The sequence below is a fragment of the Aedes albopictus genome, chromosome 3 (assembly GCF_035046485.1).
Source record: "Aedes albopictus strain Foshan chromosome 3, AalbF5, whole genome shotgun sequence".
NCBI lineage: Eukaryota > Metazoa > Arthropoda > Insecta > Diptera > Culicidae > Aedes > Aedes albopictus.
This window is the reverse complement of record NC_085138.1, coordinates 339,314,240-339,335,990: the sequence shown is the minus strand read 5'-3', so window position 1 is coordinate 339,335,990 and position 21,751 is coordinate 339,314,240. Positions and strand designations below refer to the sequence as shown.

Here is a 21,751-nt window from a genome sequence, read left to right as displayed (position 1 = left end):
TCTTGGACGAATCCATGAATTAGTGGAGCCTCGTGCTCGTAGCCGTGCGGTTAGGGTCATCAGGCTTCTAATCACACCATGCCATGGAGTGAGGTTTAGATTTCCGCTTCGGGCGATGAAAACTTGTTACCTACTAGCTCACCGTGGCTAGGGAAGGGACATTATTATAGGGTCGTTTACCGTATTTTCTCAACACCCACACAATCACGGTGGTACTCACCTGCAGCAGGAGCTACACACGCACGTGTGTTGCGCGACACGTGTCCTGCAGTGCTACAAGGTGAAAAGCTGACAACCAGTGTCGTATCTAGGGGGACTCAAAAGCTGCACGAACTAATAAATCAGTTTCAACCACAATGGGCGAGGTTTGACGACTCCTTTGCGAGTCCGCAACGAAAAGCAAAGCAAAAGCGGTGGAAAAGTCTAATCAGGGCTTAGATCTTCGAGTAATATGCTCTGACACCTCAAATTTTCATCTTAACATTCTAGTTTATTATGGCCAAAATTGGCTTAATGAATTGGCTTAATGTGACGTCACAACACTTGTGGGGTAGGGTACATGCGGTTTGCTGCATTTGAACGGTGGTGATTGACGGCACGGTGGTGAGCTGAACATCGGGGGCCAGCGGTGGTACCGGGAGGTGCTTCGGGGAACCGGTGGTAGTACCGGGCGGTGCTTCAGGGTCTAGCGGGCTGGCCAGACGTCACCGGTGTAGCGATGGAGCGAACGATGCGGTTCCGCAGGGTATTTGACGGCTGTCCCGCCGTGAACCGGGCTGCGCGATGCCCCCAGCGCTTGGAGAGGATGCTGGGCACTCTTCAGTACCGGAGGATCTCCGGGAATGTCGTAACGTTTAGGCGTCGCTTCCTATCGCACCAGTGGGTCTCTGACCGGCGTTTGACTCGAAGAAGGATGTCCGATGATCGAGATGGCGTGATGGCAAGGAGCAATGGCGGATCCACGCATTCACAGGCGCAGATAGCGAACAATGGCCAACGATGGCGGCCGTGCACAATGACCGACGCTGAAGGTGATGAATACGGCGTTCCCAAAATGATACGAACGAACACGAAATATTACGAAACCCGAGTGTCCTACCAGGTTGGCAACCCTTCTGATATGCGACATCTGTGGGCCAATGATAGACGTAAGGCAAGCTTTAATGTTTTGCTTGCGCTCAAACCACTGGAAGTGAGTTCCTTGGGTGATACATGTTGGTGTTGAGATATGGTCGGCACTCACGCTCAATACAAAACAAGAGTGTCACTCTTGCCTGTCTTGCAACATATGGTGCACGGTGAGTTTGAAGGAGGAGAAATTTACCGTGCGGTGGAGCCGACATGTAACAAATGGAACCACCGGTTACAAACTTTTCACGAGAACAGTTTCTTCTCCGTATTCTTTATTATACTAACAAAGCTAGCCATGACAATGTTTGAAACTTCCTAATGTCATTTTGACAGTCCTTACCTTACCGATCAGGCTAAGGCCGGGGTGGCCTCTGCTGTACATAGTGGCCGTCTCCATTCCACTCGGTCCATGGTTGTTTGCCTCCAGTTCCGCACTCTGCGTAGGGTTCGCAGATCATCCTCCACTTGGTCGACCCACCTAGCTCGCTGCGCTCCACGTCTTCTTGTACCGGTCAGATGACTCTTGAGAACCATTTTAGTCGGGTTGCTATCCGACATACTCATGACGTGACCCGCCCACCGTAGCCTCTCGATTTTCGCGGTATGGACGCTGGTTGGTTCTCTTAGTAGCTGATGCAGCTCGTGGTTCATTCGCCTTCTCCAAGTCCCGTCCTCCATCTGCACACCTTACGTTCGAAAACTCCAAGGGCGCGTTGGTCTTCTGCAAGTTGGGTCCATGTTTCGTGCCCATAGAGAACGACCGGTCTAATCAGCGTTTTGTAGATAGTTAACTTCGTGTTACGACGAACTTTATACGATCGTAAAGTACGCGGAGTCCAAAGTAAGCACGATTTCCTGCCACAATGCGCCTCTGAATTTCTCTTATCGTTATCGGCGATCACCAGTGAGCCCAAGTACACGAATTCTTCAACCGCCTCGAATTCATCACCGTCGATATAAATTCGGGGTGGCGGGCGCGGTGATTCCTCCCTGGAGCCCTTTGCCATCATGTACTTTGTCTTCGACACATTAATGACTAATCCGATTCGCCTGGCTTCACTCTTTAGTCGGATGTACGTTTCCGCCATTGTCTCAAAATTACGAGCAATAATATCAATATCATCAGCGAAACCAAGCAGCTGAACGGACTTCGTGAAAATCGTTCCACTCGTGTTTATCCCCGCTCTTCGTATTACACCCTCCAAAGCAATGTTGAACAGCAAGCCCGAAAGACCATCACCTTGCCGTAACCCTCTGTGAGATTCGAAGGGACTCGAGAGTGTCCCTGACACTCGAACTACGCACATCACTCGATCCATCGTCGCCTTGATCAATCGTATCAGTTTACCCGGGAACCCGTATTCGTGCATAATCTGGCATAGCTGTTCTCGATCGATTGTATCATACGCCGATTTGAAATCGATGAACAAGTGCTGTGTGGGCACGTTGTATTCGCGGCATTTCTGCAACACCTGGCGGATGGCGTACATCTGGTCCGTTGTAGCGCGTTCACCCATAAATCCAACCTGATATTGCCCCACGAACTCTCTTGCAATCGGTGATAGACGGCGGCATAAAATTTGAGAGGGTATCTTGTAGGCAGCGCTCAGTAGTGTAATCGCGCGGTAGTTCCCGCAATCCAACTTGTCGCCCTTTTTGTAGATGGGACACACGATACCTTCCATCCATTCCTCTGGTAATACTCCCAAATCTAGGTAATGACCCAGTGTAGTGCTCTCACCAGTGCTTCTCCACCGTATTTTAGAAGCTCGCTTGCTAGATGGTCTGCTCCAGTGGCTTTGTTGTTTTTCAACCGGCCAACCTCCTCCTCAATCTCTTGGAGGTCAGGGGCTGGAAGTCTTTCGTCCTGTGAGCATACTCCTAGATCTGTTACCACGCCACCTTCGGTACTTGCAACGTCGCCATTGAGATGCTCATCGTAATGCTGCCGCCACCTCACGCTCGCTAGTGAGAATATTCCCGTGATTATCTCGGCACATGTCGGCTTGTGACACATAGCCTCTGCCCGAGCGGTTCAGCTTCTCGTAAAGCTTTCGGGTGTCCTTAGCACGGTACAGCTCTTCCATTGCTTCGCGATCTCGTTCTTCCTGCTTGCGCTTCTTCATCCGGAAGGCTGAGTTCTGCCTGTTCCGCACCTGTCTGTAACGTACCTCATTCGCTCTCGTACGGTCTTGCAGCATTCTCGCCCATGCTGCATTCTTCTCATTTTTCAACTGTTCACATTCGCCGTCGTACCAGTCGTTTCTGTGATTCGGAGTCGCGAAGCCTAGTGCTGTAGCCGAGGTACTACCTATGGCGGATCGGATGTCCCTCCAGCCATCTTCAAGTGTAGCTGCGCCAAGCTGCTCTTCCGTTGGTAGGGCCACTGCTAACTGCTGCGCGTAGTTTTGGGTCACTTCTACGTCACGAAGTTGCTCGATGTTGAGCCGCGGCGACGATTTTCACGTCACGCGGCGAGCAACCATCGTATGTTTGCTCTAACTGCGCGTAGAACGCATCTTTCTCGTCATCAGGTCTCCCTTCGTGTAAGCAGTGGACGTTGATGATGCTGTAGTTGAAGAAACGGCCCTTAACTCTCAACATGCACATCCTTGCGTTGATCGGCTGCCACCCGATCACACGTTGTCGCATCTTGCCCAACACTATAAATCCTGTTCCCAGTTCATTGGTGGTGCCACAGCTTTGGTAGAAGGTAGCCGCTCGATGCCCGCTTTTCCACACTTTCTGTCCAGTCCAACAAAGTTCCTGCAACGCCACGATGCCGAAGTTGCGGGGATGTAGATCGTCGTAAATTATCCTGTCACATCCTGCGAAACCTAGTGACTTGCAATTCCATGTTCCAAGTTTCCAATCGTAGTCCTTATTTCGTCGCGTGGGTCTTTGCCGATTGTATCGAGTCGTATTTTCTCCTATGTTAAATATTCGCAATGGGGATTTCTAAGGGTGGCTTATTGGGCCTACGCCAACACTCCTGTCTCGCCGGAGGGCCATCGTGCCAGTTCTGTTTAACGTCCCAACCAACACTAGGACGACCTCGCTGATGGGGCTACCACCTTGGATCTAGCTGGGCGCACACTGGGGCAGGATTGAAAATACACGGAAAAAACCTCTAGCTCGTCGAGATGTCGAGATACTCATTTGGTGTCTTCAGAGAAAATATTTCTATGGACATGGTCGATATTCTGAGCGATAGGTATTTTTTTTACGTTATTCGCATAAAAGTCCTATAAGTCATTTTGGCCAAATTACATTTTAGCGATATGGTGTCTTCGGCAAAGTTGTTTGGCTATTTATGCTGAAAAAGTTTGCTGAAGACGTCAAATTTCCAAAGCCTACTATTCTTGAGATATTGACCGATTTATAAAATACCTACCTTAAATCGATTTTTTTCGTTAAAATACGTTTTTAACCCTTCAGCGCGCGCGCTGTTGTAAATAGTACAACACTACCAAAAAACCTCGCGTTTCGTATACAGCGCGAACGCGGTGCAGTTTCGGTTGTTTGATGGCGCGCGTCCTGGAAGGTTAAACAAATTTAATGTCCGTTTTCGAGTTATAATAATGAAAAATACTAAAATAAAATATACATCGGGGAAATTAGTTGGAAAAAATAAATATGGATTGATTTTATATAGAAAGTTCCCGAAAATCGCGCAAAATGTATATAGGACGTTCTTGCAGTCGGGAAAGTTCGGGCAATTTTTTCATCGGCAATCACCTAAAAAATACATTAGCTTTCATGTAAAAAAAAATCACAGACATGATATTTAATGATTTTTTTGTAAATTGGGTTTAAAGTTTACTGTTTTGGGTAAATTAGTACAAAATTTATGGTCATAAAATACTACGTTTTAAGATGCCAAGTGAACCATGAAAAGTATGGATGCAACTCAGTCACAGGTTTAGTTGTTTCTAATCTCCAAACAAATTGCTAAACACAAAAATGTCCCAAACACCAATGAAAGTATGCTTTGGTTTTATCATTGGTCAATGCGTTATACAGTCACACATCATGAATATTTTTTGATTGTATGATTATTATCTTATTTAATACAGATATTAAAAAAAGTGGAGAGTTATAAGCATAAATGAATGTATTCAATGATCTAAAAACTCAAAAGCATGTGAGTTAAAAAATGTAGAAAAGCTTTTCAATTATTTTTACCTAGTCGTACGTATTAAATATTTAAAGATTTTGCGTACTAAGCAAAACTAATAACAATTCATCAGAAATATACCAGTAAATAACTATTCTTTGATTTTTGATTCCTCTATTATTTAGCTGTCTTTCAAATTAGTGGCCATCACAAGAAGCAAACATATGTCTAGATCTCTACAAAATCTGGATGTGTTGTAAAACAGTCGTTGAATTATCACGCAAATACATTACGTGTGAATAAATCATTAACGAATGATAAAATCAAGGCATGCGTTTATTGGTGGCATTTGGGACATTTTTGTGTTTTACAATTTGTTTGGAGATTCGAAACAACTAAATGTAAGACTAGATTGCATCTATACTTTGTATGGTTCACTTGGCATCTTAAAACGTAGTATTTTATGAACATGAATTTTGTACTAATTTACCCAAAACAGTAAACTTTGAACTCAATTTAGAAAATATCATTAAATATCATGTCTGTGAAAATTTTTAACATGAAAGCTAATGTATTTTTTAGGTGATTGCCGATGAAAAAACTTGCCCGAACTTGCCCGACTGCAAGAACGTCCTATATACATTTTGCGTGATTTTCGGGAACTTTCTATATAAAATCAATCCATATTTATTTTTTCCAACTAATTTCCCCGATAAATGTTTTATTTTAGTATGTTTAATTATTATAACTCGAAAACGGACAATAAATTTGTTTAAAAACGTATTTTAATGTAAAAAAAACTATTTTAGATAGGTATTTTATAAATCGGTTGATATCTCAAGAATAGTAGGCTTTGGAAATTTGACGTCTTCAGCAAACTTTGTCAGCATAAATAGCCGAACAACTTTGCCGAAGACACCATATCGCTAAAATGTAATTTGGCCAAACTGACTCATAGGACTTTTATGCAAATAACGTAAGAAAAATTGACTACCGCTCAGAATATCGACCATGTCCATAGAAATATTTTCTCTGAAGACACCAAATGAGTATCTCGACATCTCGACGAGCTAGAGGTTTTTTTCATGTATTTTCAGATCTGCCCCAGTCAGTGTGGGGCGTGGTGCAGCGTGATCAGCAGTGCGTTTTTCAATGCCCACAGGGTTACTAGAAGTTCAAATTAAAAATGAATCCCGTTGGTTTGCATGAGGTGTCGTTCAAACCAACGGGGATTGATGGTATAACAAAAAGAACCTTCAAAGTCATCTGAACAATTCTTCCGTTATAAACTTTAAGCACAATCGAGATATTATCAGCACAACCAATTGATTTCAAATTTAAAATTCGTTCATAAAACGTAGCCATAAGTATTTATTGTTTACAGTAACATTTGTGCCACCTTGTGAGCCGACTTGGAGGTAAACTGACCACCAAGTTAAACCTATCGTGGCCAACTTCTCTGAAGACTTGTTTGCTTTGACATTGTAAAAATCTCAATAATCATTGTGTTTTTTTTTATTAATGTGTATTTTAACATTAGGCTAATTTTACACTATTCACTGTGTTATAAATGGGGCACTGGGCAGATATGGGTTAATTAGAAGTACTAAACTGGTTTCACAGAACATTTTTTTTTTTACTTTGGACCTAATTATTTTACATCTCTCGGATCATCATCCTGGTGTACTTCATTCCATCATATTGATTATAACCATACCAGAATATGGATCGCCAATCACCTCGTACACCGTATTGTCCATTAAGGTCTCTGAAACCAAACAAAAATGGAGTGTAATAATATTCATTTCAAGGAAACATTGAAATTTATCTTACGCTTGTCCACAAAAATTATACAGTTTCTTACCGATTTTGGCAACACCCGTTTTTGTCTACTCCCGATTTTGGCAACACCCGTTTTTGGCAACATTTCCCTCCCGATTTTGGCAACACCCGTTTTTGGCAACAATTTCTTACCGATTTTGGCAACACCCGATTTTGGCAACAATTTTTTACCGATTTTGGCAACAAAAAATTTTGACCAACAATTTTTACAGAAAAATCGTTTGTGTTTGTAAATGTATTGTTATTTTAGCCTTACTTTTATTTAAAAAATCAAAATTCATTAAATTTTCATAAATCGACAATTTTACAAATCATGACGTAATTTATGAACGTCACCTACAGGAATCGTTTTATAGCTTGTGAATAGTCCATATTTATAATATAAGCCAAATTGACGCATAAAAGTTAAAAATAATCCACAAAAAAATTTTACCGATTTTGGCAACACCCCATTTTGGCAACATAAGATTCAGCTCGTGTTGCCAAAATCGGTAATAAACTGTACCACCATGCTCCCTCTCTGGTAACGGCGCAATTCAGGTTCTCGGCTCCATCGTTGTCTTTATCTTTGGTCGAGAATTTTTGGCCTCTGTTGTATATCATGGAATCTCCAGCAGTGCCGCTGTACGATCCCAGTTTGTCCAGTGAACATTTTTGCGACTCACTGCCAATTTCGAACAAATCGTACCGTGCATAGATGTATTTGTTGCTGTAGTCCATCAGTTCTACAATCAATTCAACGTTTTTGTTCTTGGTAAGTCGATGAATTTTATCTAATCCAAACCAGAATTCACCCCCGATGGAGCCAAACCCATTTTTGTACTCGTTCCAGTTACGATGGAAGTCTACTGAACCATCAAATCGATGCTGTATCACCAGCCAACCCCCATTGAACTTCTCTTGCTCGCAGTATCCTACCAGAACTTCATCGGTACCGAAGGGTTTCAGCTGGTACTGACCGGATGTCAGTGCATTCTTGCACGATGTCACCACCAGAGGTTGCTGCGGTGCTGAGCAAGTTTCTTGCTGTTGCAAAATTTGCTCCGCGTAGTTTGTCACCGTAACGAAGTTCTGATTAGTACTTTGTTCTATTCTGGTCAGTACCGTTGCAAATTCTACGCGATGGTTGTCCATATTCTGCAGGAGACGATCCAGTTGATCCTTTGTTGTTCTGTGCTGGTCTTCAAGTTTGTCAGAACGTTCATTGATGTTTGCTGATATTATGGTGAACCTATCAACCACATCGTTACCAATGATGGTCAAGGTCGAAAGGAAGGCTTGCTGGTTTATTACAAGATCATTCTGATTATGTTCGAGATAGTCAAACCTCACATCCGTACTTGAGAAGCGCTCGTTAACAGTAGAAACGATTGCGTTGAAGTTGTCAGTCATGTTCTGTTGCATGTTTGTCAACTTCGAGGATAACTCCAAGCGAGTGTTGTCCTGGTTCATTGCGAGATCTTCGATTTGATCATTAAGCTAGTATGACACTCTTTGACCAATGCCAAATATTTGACCATTTTTGACAGTTAAATTTTGACCAAGGTGTACTTGGCAAACAAAAATATTTGTCACTCTCAAAAAACGAATAGGGACAAACAGAGCCAAACAACCTGCCAAAATTTATCTGTCAAAAGTGGTCAAATATTTGGCGTCTGGGCAAAGAGTGTAATATCACCCTTAGTGCTATCAAAATGACCAGTTATGTTTGTCAGTGTCACAACAAATTGTTCACTAACGTGTTGCTCCATTTTTGTTAAAGTAGAGGTAAGCTCTCCATAGCCTGTAACAAGATCAGCTTGGGTTTGCATTAGATGATCGAATCGATTATCTGCATTTTCAAAGCCCTCCACTACGTTGGACATCACCAAGTTGAAGTTATGGCTCAAATCTTGTACCACACTTGTTAGTTTTGATGAGAACTCAGTATGAATGTTTTCCTGGTTTTGTATAACTTCTTCAACATGTTCATACGTTTCATCTAAACGGTAACTGATGTTGACGAATTTGTCGCTTGCACTTTGTTCTATTTCAATCAACGTACTAGCCAATGCCTCATGATCAGCAGCAAGCTCGCCTTGTTTTTGCACTAAATGCTCTAACCGTTTCTCCGCCATTTCAAACCGGTGGTCCATGTTATTCCGCAGTTCGGTAAATTCTTTACTAACAACCTGTCCCACATTGGTCAACGTGGATGAGAACTCCGTACGAATACTTGCTTGGCCCTGTGCAAGCTCTTCACGTACCTCGTCGATCCTAGCCAACAGATGTTGATCATCGACCTGCTCTAGGGTCTTCTTAAGCTGATCTTCCATTTCTTCGAGACGATCCTTGATGTTAACTTCGCTCATCAACACTCGATATAGTAGGTTGTCTAATTTTGCAATTACATCTTCGTAGCTTCCTTCGGCGGATTGGGCCGTTGAACCCCACAGAATCAGAGCCACGCAAAAAGTTAACGGAGTTTTGCCGAACATTCTCGTTTGGAATGAGACTATCAACTGTCGTTTATGTCGTGGGAGGGTAATATTTAAAGGATCTCCTGAAGTAAATATTTCCCACATTATATCGAGTGTGGGTACCATAAACATCTCCGTAATCTTTTTGCAATACATATTATTATGGTTCTTACAATGGTCGGGGCATTGAAATCATTTAAAAAGTAGCACCATAAAGTGGAACAGAGCCCAACCAATACCAGAGTAAACCATTTTAAAATATGATGCGATAGTGAACAGTTTATGCATATGTTTGAGGAATGAATTGTGCCTTTACCTGAAGGCACAATAGAGAGTATCCAAAAGTTAAGCTCTACCCTTGAGTAACATTTTTTTCCTTGGTTAAGTTGAAATAAGCTTAAGACGGTTTAATTTTGGCGTTTCTGATGAAGAAGTTTATGATATTAACTAGCCTTACATCATCGAGACCAATCACTAGAAAACACGCTTCTTTTCACAATCTATATGCCCTCGCCTCTGTCGTCTCTTCAGTCCACGACCCAAACTGAGCGCGGTCTCTCGGGCACTCTTCTCAGGATACCACATCCTCCCCTTGCAAGAATGTATGAATACTAGGGATAACTATGCAAATTTGTGAAGATCTTTCAATAAAACTTCAACATAAACTACACTCTTAGAAAAAATCATGTAAATTTAAGTTTACTTGGATGCACATAAAAGGAGCGGCCCGTTTGACACAAATTTACGTCTTCTAGCACAAATAAAGTCGAGCTAGCAATCGCTAGAGCCGAAACGAGAGATAAAACATATGTAAATAAAATAATGAACTAGATTCGAACTCTGGTCCGCTGATTGAGAGGCACGTACTATACCTCTCGGCTGTATCACCGAGTTGTGAGACAAACGATAAATATAAAACTGTTTCTACCTATCTGGTCAGATAGTTTTGTTGACATCTTGTGCAACCAACTAGAACTTACATGATGGATGTAAAATTGAGTCAAATTGGCCATTCAGTCATGAAATGTTTACGTACGTTGATGGTTTACGTCACGTGTAAATTCCTAATTTTTTAAGAGTGTACGACACTTCAGGCAACCTTAGAAATCATTCTAACTGTTGAATCTTTTATGTATAAGTATGTAATTCATCCGTTTATATGTTCATAAATGTGACTATCCATGATTGTGGTAATTCTACGCCGATCTATTGTAATTTTCAAATATTTAATCTATTTACATCTCCTATGTTGCCCACCAGGCTACCTATATATGTGGCTTTGCAAGCTATCGTTTGAAATCCTAATTCAACTCATCCTTTTCTTTCCCACAAAAAAAAAATGGCAGTGATCTGTGTTCTGCTTTAATTTTCCTTCGTTGTCATTCCTTCAATTGAGATGTCCAAAAAATGTCTCACGAAACCTAATGCAAACCTATCCATATACGTGAGAACAAAAGATGTTTACAAAGTTCTTACAGATTGATTAACACGGGAAATCTGAACACAAACCACTACCACACAGGAATTTGGATTGGTCAATTCCGAAAACTGAAATTAGTCTTTTTATGCAAAGGCCCTCTATTTAAATAATATAATGTAACTGATAAGAAATCATCTGTCAAACTTCTGTCACGCACACGCAGACGTAACCATAGGGCACTCAACACCCAAGTGAAAAGGTCACTGAAACAGAATCGTATAAGTTGATAAGTTTACACAAACCAAATCTCATCATAAAAAAAAATTGAGAAATACATTACAGTTAATATAACCAACAATTGAAAATGATTAATCCATAAAAAAAAACAAAGTTTCTAGAAGAACTGTTCCATTTGGCAAAGCATACACTGCGTTTCAAAAAGTTTGATATTCCGAAACATAAGAAATCGCTTTTAATATTAAATAGCGTACATAAATACAATCGAACTTGCATCTTGTCACTTCAATTTGCTTATTCTGCTATGTTTCTGTACGACCTCCGATTAAACATAGAGTAGTTGTAATTTAAGCGTAGCTTAAATTCGTCTAATCGTCTATTATATTTCTCTATACATAATTTTGCTAATGCTAATGCATCAAAATGGAAGTATTTAGCTTGAGGTTGAGTTTGATTGACCGCCCCCTGAGGATGCAAATAAAATTGCAAGTATTTAAAAACTGTCCTTTGAATTTGAGAAATGCTATTTGAGCGCACGCAATCTTTACACAAGCAAACAGATACTACACCTACAGCAACTGAATGCAGCGATAAACCAGCAGAGAGCTGGGAAAATCTCAATTTTAAAGGCATGTAAAACCCTAAAGAAAATTCTGATTCCTTCACAGGGATTTTCTGAAAGAACCTCTTGAACAATTTCTGAAGTAATCCCAGGCAAAGTTTCGGAGGGGATTGACAGAAAACTTCTTAAGCGAATTATTACAGAATTAACGGAAAAAATCTTAAAGGCATATCTGAAGGATACCCTGGTGAAATGTATTAAGGACAAACGTCTTGAAATCCCGCTTTTCAACAGTGCATCAGAACTTCAGACGCACAAATCTCAAGAAGCAAGCTTCAAACAACAGTGCATTTTATTATTCTGTTATTTCTCACTTTTAATAAGCTTAAAATAAAAATATCAGGTGTGTTGGTTTTGTTTTCGGAGAGATTTGTGCGCTCGAAATCGTGAGTGGGTGCCAAAGTCAGCCGGTGTCGGGTCACGAGAGCCAAGTTTGGGAAACGATGTTCTAAAGGAAACCATGGAACAATTTTGAAGGAATCCATGGAGGGGTTTATCAAAGAGTTCTTTATTTCTGAATGAATCTTAAGCGAACTGCAGAAAAAAATATGAATGAATTCATGGATTTCCTAAGGAAATCCCTGGGAAAAAATATTGAAGGAATACTCACAGGTAGGTATTTAGAAGGAATCCATGGCTGAATTACTAAAGATTTCAAGGAAGGCTTTCTCAAGGAATCACTGGAACATTTCCTGAAGAAATTAATGGAGGAGTTGTTGAAGAAGTTCGTGAATGGTTTTCTAAATTAATATTTCATGTAATTTCTGGAGGAATCTCTCGAAGAATTTCTGAAAGAGTTCCTAAAGGAATTCTGATGAAATTCACGGTGGAATTTCTGAAGTAATACTGCAAGATTTTCTAAAATAAATCTTTGAGAAATGTTTGCAGAAATAAAATTTTCTTGATACTGGACAGGATATTTTTCTTACAAAGCAAAACATTTTGAAAAAGGCTCAGGTAACCAAGCTCCATCCATGACCTCTCCCAACAGGAAATCGGGTTTGCGCCAGTGTAGCTGCCTCCTCCTTTCTCCGCTCTTCTTAATGATAACCTAACTTCTTGCGAAAGGGTTAACCTCTCCACTATCACTACTACTTTGTGCTTGATTGATTAAGCTCATATTTTAGGCCCTGAGTTTCACGAGAGCCACACCTGAGCCCTGCATTAACGCGATAAGGGACAATTTACTGTGAGAGGTGCCCAGGTATCTTACAAGCTCCGTTAACGATCGAGCATCTATTCATCCCCTCGATTACTCAATCCTTGGCACGGGTTGCTTGACACCTTAAATGGGAAGTAATTTAATAATCTAAACACGTTGTACTCTATCGGAAATCAACAAAATGTGTTTTATTTGCATCCATTGTTTGTTGACTAAAGCTTCTGCTTAGGAGATATTACAAGTATGAATGTATCCGGCTTGCTATTACTCTTCTAAAGAGGGTTAGGACTGTATGGGTAATAAGCCTTTAGGTGGTATATCTAAATGGCCGACGAACGAAGTGCTTCCTATAACGAAGCTTTATCCGTAGCATTTTTCTGATGTCTTTCCAGATGCGTCTTAAGGTTGTTTTTCCGGTAGAATGTATGTCCGCAAAGTTCACAAACGAATGGCCGCTCCTTTAGATGTTTCTTAAAGTGCAGCCTCAGTTCACAACTGAAAAGAAGAAAAATTTGATTTTAAATGAATTATGTTAAACCACAAAGGAACAACTCACTTCGAGTAGGTCATATAGTCGCACTCGGTACACTTGACCGTCGGTTGCTCAAAGTGCTTGCGCTTATGTCTGGCCAGCGCCGTCCTTTGGTAGAACGTCTTCTCGCACACTGGACACACATATTTTCGCTCCTTGGAATGCGTCACCTTGTGTAGCTTCAAGCTGTCCCGGCGAGTGTACTCCTTGTCGCACTGATCGCATTTGTACATTTTGAGGCGCGTGTGGACGTTTATGTGTTCGCGAAATTTGTTTCTGGCGGCAAACGAACTCGGACAGTGCGGACATTGGTACCTGTAAATTTGTAAAAACGCCGTTGTTAGGTATGCACGATTGAACCTAACCCGATCTCAATTACTTCCGTCCGATCTTTCGATCATCCATAGGCTCCACCAGGAACTTATCCAAATCTTCTGCAGAATGTGTCTTCGGAAAATTGTACTGTTCCGGTACAAGTTTCTCCTCTTTGATGTTTTCCGGGATCGTTTCTTTATTCTCGGCTTCAGCCTTTTGCACTTCAGCATTTGAGGTGTCTTCTCGATTATGATCATTATCTGAATTGTCTTCTACTTTGATCGTACCTGTTGGTTCATTTCCCAAATATTGCTCTGTCGTGAGATCATCATGAGACGATTCTAACATTATCTCCTCTTTTAATACAATCTTTTCCTGCCGATTCAGTGATTGATCGTTATGTATTTGCTGTTCCGATAACAGTTTTTTCTGATAGATTGTGTCATTGTCGATGCAAGATGTGCAGAACCGATGCCACTGTTTTATCTGAGATATACAACAGCCACATATGAATGGGTAACCGGAGTGCTCGCTTTTAATAATCTGTAATTTTAAGGATCATCAGTTTATGCAGTAGGTTGATTTATTATTATCTTATCTGCTTCAAAGTACAGTATTAATTTTCCATTCTCTCCCTCAAACGATAAGCACTCTTCTGAAGGTGCACTAACTCAATAAATATATACTTACCTGAATTGGGAGATACTGCATAACAAGTTGCTCCAAAGATTGTTCCGGGGAGTCTTCGCTTCTGCCGGCGATTTCATTGTGAGCAAAGTTTAGATCTGTACCATCTTTTAGACACAGCCGACATAGGGTGTACGCGTTCATTGTGAGACTAATGCGACCTGTTGAGCTGTTGAGTATACCTATATAGATTAAGTCGAGAGATTTGGATAGCTACCAAATAAGTTATTGAACCATTGAAATTTCTTTTAAAAATGTTGCAGACTGATTTTTATCTATACGAATACAAGCTTTACAACAAACAGTCGAGTTGTAAGAGTCAAAATCAAACCAAAACAAATACAAATTCATCGCGTCGACGTTGGGCCACTGTGGGCCAAAATCAAATTTTGATCAAAAATGTATGTAGGTACATAACCTTTTGGAATGTACTGTACACGTAACGTCATATGAGTTTCAAATGAAATTAAAAATATAACATTTCCATACCCCTTGAAAACCCCTGGACCGCTCCCGAAACCCACTGGAACACCCTTAAACGTCCCTGAAACCCCTTGAAAACCTCTGGCCGCTTTAGAAACCCCCTTAAATCCGCTGGAACACCATCAAACGTCCTAGCAACCCCATGGAATCTCCTTGAAACTTCCTGGGATGCTCCTGGGTCTCCCAGGAATACCCCTGAATTTCCATAGAGCGCCCTTGAAAACTCTTGGAACGTTTGGACATCCCTGAAGCCCCATGGAACGCTCTTAAAGCCCTCTGAAACCTCTTGAAACACCTCTGAAACTCAACAGGATCTGAAGAGTTTTAACAATGTCTTGCCCCTCGTCATACCGTTTTTTTTCCTCCCTCAGCAGAGAAAACCGAATGGAAAAACTCTGCTACTTGCCTCGATCCCCCTGGTACCACTGATGCGACTGCTTAAGGGGGGGGGGGTTGAAATGCGCTCATGCGCTCTTCGTTTTCTGTGCTCATGCACATTTTGTCGCTTCTAAATGTGTTATTCTAATCGTTCTAGTGTTCGTATCTAACCTATCGCCATTCAGCGACACAGTTAGTACAAACATACACCAAATTTGTTATTCTATTGCCGTCCGTGTGCCATTTAGCACTCCGGCTTTTCGTGCACGACTCGGATAGTCCCCGACGGTGAATCTACCCTATCCGACGAAGAGTTCCCCGACACTGAAACTTCTTCCGTTACCGATACTTCCCTGGCTGGTGCCAAGGTCGGTCCTGCGATTCCGGTTGGAGACTGGCTTCCGGTTCACAGGCGCCCTGACGACCAAGCACCGGTGCTTTTTCGCGGTCTACTCGGTCTAGTCCCCGGCGGTGGACGGACCTAGCCTACTCCGACAGAGAAAGACCCCGACGGTGGAAATTCTCTCGACACCGATGTTTTTATCCCGACCAGTAAGGTGTCGAAGTCGGCCCGGCGATTCCGGTTGGTGGTAGACTTCCGGTTCACCGGCGCCCCGACGACCTATAACCGGTACTACGCAACGGACGACTCGGTCAAGTCCCCGGCGGTGGATCAAACCTACTCCGATCGCGACCCAATACTCTTTGATCTTCGCGCCATCTCCGCTGGAGAGCTGACATGATCCGCGTGACCGCTCTGTCTGTCTGTCTGTCTGTCTGTCTGTCTGTCTGTCTGTCTGTCTGTCTGTCTGTCTGTCTGTCTGTCTGTCTGTCTGTCTGTCTGTCTGTCTGTCTGTCTGTCTGTCTGTCTGTCTGTCTGTCTGTCTGTCTGTCTGTCTGTCTGTCTGTCTGTCTGTCTGTCTGTCTGTCTGTCTGTCTGTCTGTCTGTCTGTCTGTCTGTCTGTCTGTCTGTCTGTCTGTCTGTCTGTCTGTCTGTCTGTCTGTCTGTCTGTCTGTCTGTCTGTCTGTCTGTCTGTCTGTCTGTCTGTCTGTCTGTCTGTCTGTCTGTCTGTCTGTCTGTCTGTCTGTCTGTCTGTCTGTCTGTCTGTCTGTCTGTCTGTCTGTCTGTCTGTCTGTCTGTCTGTCTGTCTGTCTGTCTGTCTGTCTGTCTGTCTGTCTGTCTGTCTGTCTGTCTGTCTGTCTGTCTGTCTGTCTGTCTGTCTGTCTGTCTGTCTGTCTGTCTGTCTGTCTGTCTGTCTGTCTGTCTGTCTGTCTGTCTGTCTGTCTGTCTGTCTGTCTGTCTGTCTGTCTGTCTGTCTGTCTGTCTGTCTGTCTGTCTGTCTGTCTGTCTGTCTGTCTGTCTGTCTGTCTGTCTGTCTGTCTGTCTGTCTGTCTGTCTGTCTGTCTGTCTGTCTGTCTGTCTGTCTGTCTGTCTGTCTGTCTGTCTGTCTGTCTGTCTGTCTGTCTGTCTGTCTGTCTGTCTGTCTGTCTGTCTGTCTGTCTGTCTGTCTGTCTGTCTGTCTGTCTGTCTGTCTGTCTGTCTGTCTGTCTGTCTGTCTGTCTGTCTGTCTGTCTGTCTGTCTGTCTGTCTGTCTGTCTGTCTGTCTGTCTGTCTGTCTGTCTGTCTGTCTGTCTGTCTGTCTGTCTGTCTGTCTGTCTGTCTGTCTGTCTGTCTGTCTGTCTGTCTGTCTGTCTGTCTGTCTGTCTGTCTGTCTGTCTGTCTGTCTGTCTGTCTGTCTGTCTGTCTGTCTGTCTGTCTGTCTGTCTGTCTGTCTGTCTGTCTGTCTGTCTGTCTGTCTGTCTGTCTGTCTGTCTGTCTGTCTGTCTGTCTGTCTGTCTGTCTGTCTGTCTGTCTGTCTGTCTGTCTGTCTGTCTGTCTGTCTGTCTGTCTGTCTGTCTGTCTGTCTGTCTGTCTGTCTGTCTGTCTGTCTGTCTGTCTGTCTGTCTGTCTGTCTGTCTGTCTGTCTGTCTGTCTGTCTGTCTGTCTGTCTGTCTGTCTGTCTGTCTGTCTGTCTGTCTGTCTGTCTGTCTGTCTGTCTGTCTGTCTGTCTGTCTGTCTGTCTGTCTGTCTGTCTGTCTGTCTGTCTGTCTGTCTGTCTGTCTGTCTGTCTGTCTGTCTGTCTGTCTGTCTGTCTGTCTGTCTGTCTGTCTGTCTGTCTGTCTGTCTGTCTGTCTGTCTGTCTGTCTGTCTGTCTGTCTGTCTGTCTGTCTGTCTGTCTGTCTGTCTGTCTGTCTGTCTGTCTGTCTGTCTGTCTGTCTGTCTGTCTGTCTGTCTGTCTGTCTGTCTGTCTGTCTGTCTGTCTGTCTGTCTGTCTGTCTGTCTGTCTGTCTGTCTGTCTGTCTGTCTGTCTGTCTGTCTGTCTGTCTGTCTGTCTGTCTGTCTGTCTGTCTGTCTGTCTGTCTGTCTGTCTGTCTGTCTGTCTGTCTGTCTGTCTGTCTGTCTGTCTGTCTGTCTGTCTGTCTGTCTGTCTGTCTGTCTGTCTGTCTGTCTGTCTGTCTGTCTGTCTGTCTGTCTGTCTGTCTGTCTGTCTGTCTGTCTGTCTGTCTGTCTGTCTGTCTGTCTGTCTGTCTGTCTGTCTGTCTGTCTGTCTGTCTGTCTGTCTGTCTGTCTGTCTGTCTGTCTGTCTGTCTGTCTGTCTGTCTGTCTGTCTGTCTGTCTGTCTGTCTGTCTGTCTGTCTGTCTGTCTGTCTGTCTGTCTGTCTGTCTGTCTGTCTGTCTGTCTGTCTGTCTGTCTGTCTGTCTGTCTGTCTGTCTGTCTGTCTGTCTGTCTGTCTGTCTGTCTGTCTGTCTGTCTGTCTGTCTGTCTGTCTGTCTGTCTGTCTGTCTGTCTGTCTGTCTGTCTGTCTGTCTGTCTGTCTGTCTGTCTGTCTGTCTGTCTGTCTGTCTGTCTGTCTGTCTGTCTGTCTGTCTGTCTGTCTGTCTGTCTGTCTGTCTGTCTGTCTGTCTGTCTGTCTGTCTGTCTGTCTGTCTGTCTGTCTGTCTGTCTGTCTGTCTGTCTGTCTGTCTGTCTGTCTGTCTGTCTGTCTGTCTGTCTGTCTGTCTGTCTGTCTGTCTGTCTGTCTGTCTGTCTGTCTGTCTGTCTGTCTGTCTGTCTGTCTGTCTGTCTGTCTGTCTGTCTGTCTGTCTGTCTGTCTGTCTGTCTGTCTGTCTGTCTGTCTGTCTGTCTGTCTGTCTGTCTGTCTGTCTGTCTGTCTGTCTGTCTGTCTGTCTGTCTGTCTGTCTGTCTGTCTGTCTGTCTGTCTGTCTGTCTGTCTGTCTGTCTGTCTGTCTGTCTGTCTGTCTGTCTGTCTGTCTGTCTGTCTGTCTGTCTGTCTGTCTGTCTGTCTGTCTGTCTGTCTGTCTGTCTGTCTGTCTGTCTGTCTGTCTGTCTGTCTGTCTGTCTGTCTGTCTGTCTGTCTGTCTGTCTGTCTGTCTGTCTGTCTGTCTGTCTGTCTGTCTGTCTGTCTGTCTGTCTGTCTGTCTGTCTGTCTGTCTGTCTGTCTGTCTGTCTGTCTGTCTGTCTGTCTGTCTGTCTGTCTGTCTGTCTGTCTGTCTGTCTGTCTGTCTGTCTGTCTGTCTGTCTGTCTGTCTGTCTGTCTGTCTGTCTGTCTGTCTGTCTGTCTGTCTGTCTGTCTGTCTGTCTGTCTGTCTGTCTGTCTGTCTGTCTGTCTGTCTGTCTGTCTGTCTGTCTGTCTGTCTGTCTGTCTGTCTGTCTGTCTGTCTGTCTGTCTGTCTGTCTGTCTGTCTGTCTGTCTGTCTGTCTGTCTGTCTGTCTGTCTGTCTGTCTGTCTGTCTGTCTGTCTGTCTGTCTGTCTGTCTGTCTGTCTGTCTGTCTGTCTGTCTGTCTGTCTGTCTGTCTGTCTGTCTGTCTGTCTGTCTGTCTGTCTGTCTGTCTGTCTGTCTGTCTGTCTGTCTGTCTGTCTGTCTGTCTGTCTGTCTGTCTGTCTGTCTGTCTGTCTGTCTGTCTGTCTGTCTGTCTGTCTGTCTGTCTGTCTGTCTGTCTGTCTGTCTGTCTGTCTGTCTGTCTGTCTGTCTGTCTGTCTGTCTGTCTGTCTGTCTGTCTGTCTGTCTGTCTGTCTGTCTGTCTGTCTGTCTGTCTGTCTGTCTGTCTGTCTGTCTGTCTGTCTGTCTGTCTGTCTGTCTGTCTGTCTGTCTGTCTGTCTGTCTGTCTGTCTGTCTGTCTGTCTGTCTGTCTGTCTGTCTGTCTGTCTGTCTGTCTGTCTGTCTGTCTGTCTGTCTGTCTGTCTGTCTGTCTGTCTGTCTGTCTGTCTGTCTGTCTGTCTGTCTGTCTGTCTGTCTGTCTGTCTGTCTGTCTGTCTGTCTGTCTGTCTGTCTGTCTGTCTGTCTGTCTGTCTGTCTGTCTGTCTGTCTGTCTGTCTGTCTGTCTGTCTGTCTGTCTGTCTGTCTGTCTGTCTGTCTGTCTGTCTGTCTGTCTGTCTGTCTGTCTGTCTGTCTGTCTGTCTGTCTGTCTGTCTGTCTGTCTGTCTGTCTGTCTGTCTGTCTGTCTGTCTGTCTGTCTGTCTGTCTGTCTGTCTGTCTGTCTGTCTGTCTGTCTGTCTGTCTGTCTGTCTGTCTGTCTGTCTGTCTGTCTGTCTGTCTGTCTGTCTGTCTGTCTGTCTGTCTGTCTGTCTGTCTGTCTGTCTGTCTGTCTGTCTGTCTGTCTGTCTGTCTGTCTGTCTGTCTGTCTGTCTGTCTGTCTGTCTGTCTGTCTGTCTGTCTGTCTGTCTGTCTGTCTGTCTGTCTGTCTGTCTGTCTGTCTGTCTGTCTGTCTGTCTGTCTGTCTGTCTGTCTGTCTGTCTGTCTGTCTGTCTGTCTGTCTGTCTGTCTGTCTGTCTGTCTGTCTGTCTGTCTGTCTGTCTGTCTGTCTGTCTGTCTGTCTGTCTGTCTGTCTGTCTGTCTGTCTGTCTGTCTGTCTGTCTGTCTGTCTGTCTGTCTGTCTGTCTGTCTGTCTGTCTGTCTGTCTGTCTGTCTGTCTGTCTGTCTGTCTGTCTGTCTGTCTGTCTGTCTGTCTGTCTGTCTGTCTGTCTGTCTGTCTGTCTGTCTGTCTGTCTGTCTGTCTGTCTGTCTGTCTGTCTGTCTGTCTGTCTGTCTGTCTGTCTGTCTGTCTGTCTGTCTGTCTGTCTGTCTGTCTGTCTGTCTGTCTGTCTGTCTGTCTGTCTGTCTGTCTGTCTGTCTGTCTGTCTGTCTGTCTGTCTGTCTGTCTGTCTGTCTGTCTGTCTGTCTGTCTGTCTGTCTGTCTGTCTGTCTGTCTGTCTGTCTGTCTGTCTGTCTGTCTGTCTGTCTGTCTGTTTTTTTTTTTTTTTTTTTTTTTTTTTTTTTTTTTTTCCTCCCAACCTCCCAAGCAGAGAAAACCGATTGGAAAAACTCTGCTACACCTTGACGCCTCGATCCCCCTGGTACCACTGATATGCGACTGCTTCAGGGGGGGCAATGCGCTCATGCGCTCTTCTGCTATTGTGCTCATGCACTTTTTGTCGCTTCTAAATTGTTATTCTAGTCATTCTCGTTTTCGTACCTAACCTATCGCCATTCAGCGACACAGTTAGTATAAACATACACCAAATTTGTTATTCTAAAATTAAATTTGTTATTCTAGTCGTTCTCGTGTTCGTACCTAACCTATCGCCATTCAGCGACACAGTTAGCACAAACACACACCAAATTTGTTATTCTAATACCACCAGCAAGTACTTCGGATCATACTGAGTTTCTCCGAGGAACGGTGCCGTTTTAGCACTCCAGTTTTTCGCGCACGACTCGGATAGTCCCCGGCGGTGGATCTACCCTACGCCGACAAAGACTTCCCCGGCAGTGGAACATCTTCCGAAACCGTTTCTTCCCGGACAGGTGCCGAGGTCTCTCCTGCGATTCCGGTTGGAGACTGGCTTCCGGTTCACAGGCGCCCCGACGACCAAGTTCCGGTGCTTCTCCGCGATATACTCGGTCTAGTCCCCGGCGGTGGACGGACCTAGCCTACTCCGACAGAGAAAGACCCCGACGGTGGAAGTTCTCTCGACACCGATGTTTTCATCCCGACCAGTAAGGTGCCGAAGTCGACCCGGCGATTCCGGTTGGTGGTAGACTTCCGGTTCACCGGCGCTCCGACGACCAAAAACCGGTACTACGCAACGGACGACTCAGTCATGTCCCCGGCGGTGGATCAAGCCTACTCCGATCGCGTTCCGGCGCTCTCTGGTCTTCGCGCCACTTCCTTTGCAGCGCGGACAGCATCCTCGTTACTGCTCTGTCGACAGCGTTCCACGTAGCTTCGTCGCGACACATTTCTTCGACAATGTTGTCGACTGTCAGGCCGCGCATATCCCTGCGCATCTCCGAGAACCTAGGGCATTCGAAGACGACGTGCGCCGGTGTTTCCTCCACGTTCA

At 44.1% G+C, this 21,751-nt stretch overlaps 3 protein-coding genes across 4 annotated transcripts in view; 1 reads left to right on the top strand and 2 right to left on the bottom strand.

Annotated features, from left to right (window-relative positions):
- LOC109424709 (sphingolipid delta(4)-desaturase DES1) overlaps positions 1-21,751 on the top strand; it is a 429,300-nt gene that overhangs the window by 257,396 nt on the left and 150,153 nt on the right. The window lies entirely within an intron of this gene.
- On the bottom strand, positions 6,709-9,574 carry LOC134290862 (angiopoietin-4-like). Its single transcript, XM_062858076.1, has 4 exons — positions 8,752-9,574; positions 7,596-8,569; positions 7,082-7,102; positions 6,709-7,016 (listed from the first exon to the last, which is right to left on the bottom strand). The coding sequence occupies exons 1-4, from the start codon at positions 9,565-9,567 to the stop codon at positions 6,905-6,907; spliced, it is 1,923 nt and encodes a 640-aa protein (XP_062714060.1). The 5' UTR covers positions 9,568-9,574; the 3' UTR covers positions 6,709-6,904.
- LOC109424708 (zinc finger protein 25) lies at positions 13,153-14,859 on the bottom strand. Its single transcript, XM_019699863.3, has 4 exons — positions 14,528-14,859; positions 13,902-14,380; positions 13,547-13,837; positions 13,153-13,485 (listed from the first exon to the last, which is right to left on the bottom strand). Exons 1-4 carry the CDS (start codon positions 14,666-14,668, stop codon positions 13,338-13,340), a joined length of 1,059 nt encoding a protein of 352 aa, XP_019555408.3. The 5' UTR covers positions 14,669-14,859; the 3' UTR covers positions 13,153-13,337.

Excerpts from the sequence above, each read along its gene's own strand:
- LOC134290862 (XM_062858076.1), bottom strand. The coding sequence starts at position 9,567 with ATGTTCGGCAAAACTCCGTTAACTTTTTGCGTGGCTCTGATTCTGTGG. Across the intron at positions 8,570-8,751 it reads AGGGTGATATTACACTCTTT|CTTAATGATCAAATCGAAGA; the intron begins GCCCAGACGCCA and ends GTGTCATACTAG. Across the intron at positions 7,103-7,595 it reads ACCAGAGAGGGAGCATGGTG|GTATAATTTTTGTGGACAAG; the intron begins GTACAGTTTATT and ends CGGTAAGAAACT.
- LOC109424708 (XM_019699863.3), bottom strand. The coding sequence starts at position 14,668 with ATGAACGCGTACACCCTATGTCGGCTGTGTCTAAAAGATGGTACAGAT. Across the intron at positions 14,381-14,527 it reads TGCAGTATCTCCCAATTCAG|ATTATTAAAAGCGAGCACTC; the intron begins GTAAGTATATAT and ends TTAAAATTACAG. Across the intron at positions 13,486-13,546 it reads GACTATATGACCTACTCGAA|TTGTGAACTGAGGCTGCACT; the intron begins GTGAGTTGTTCC and ends TCTTCTTTTCAG.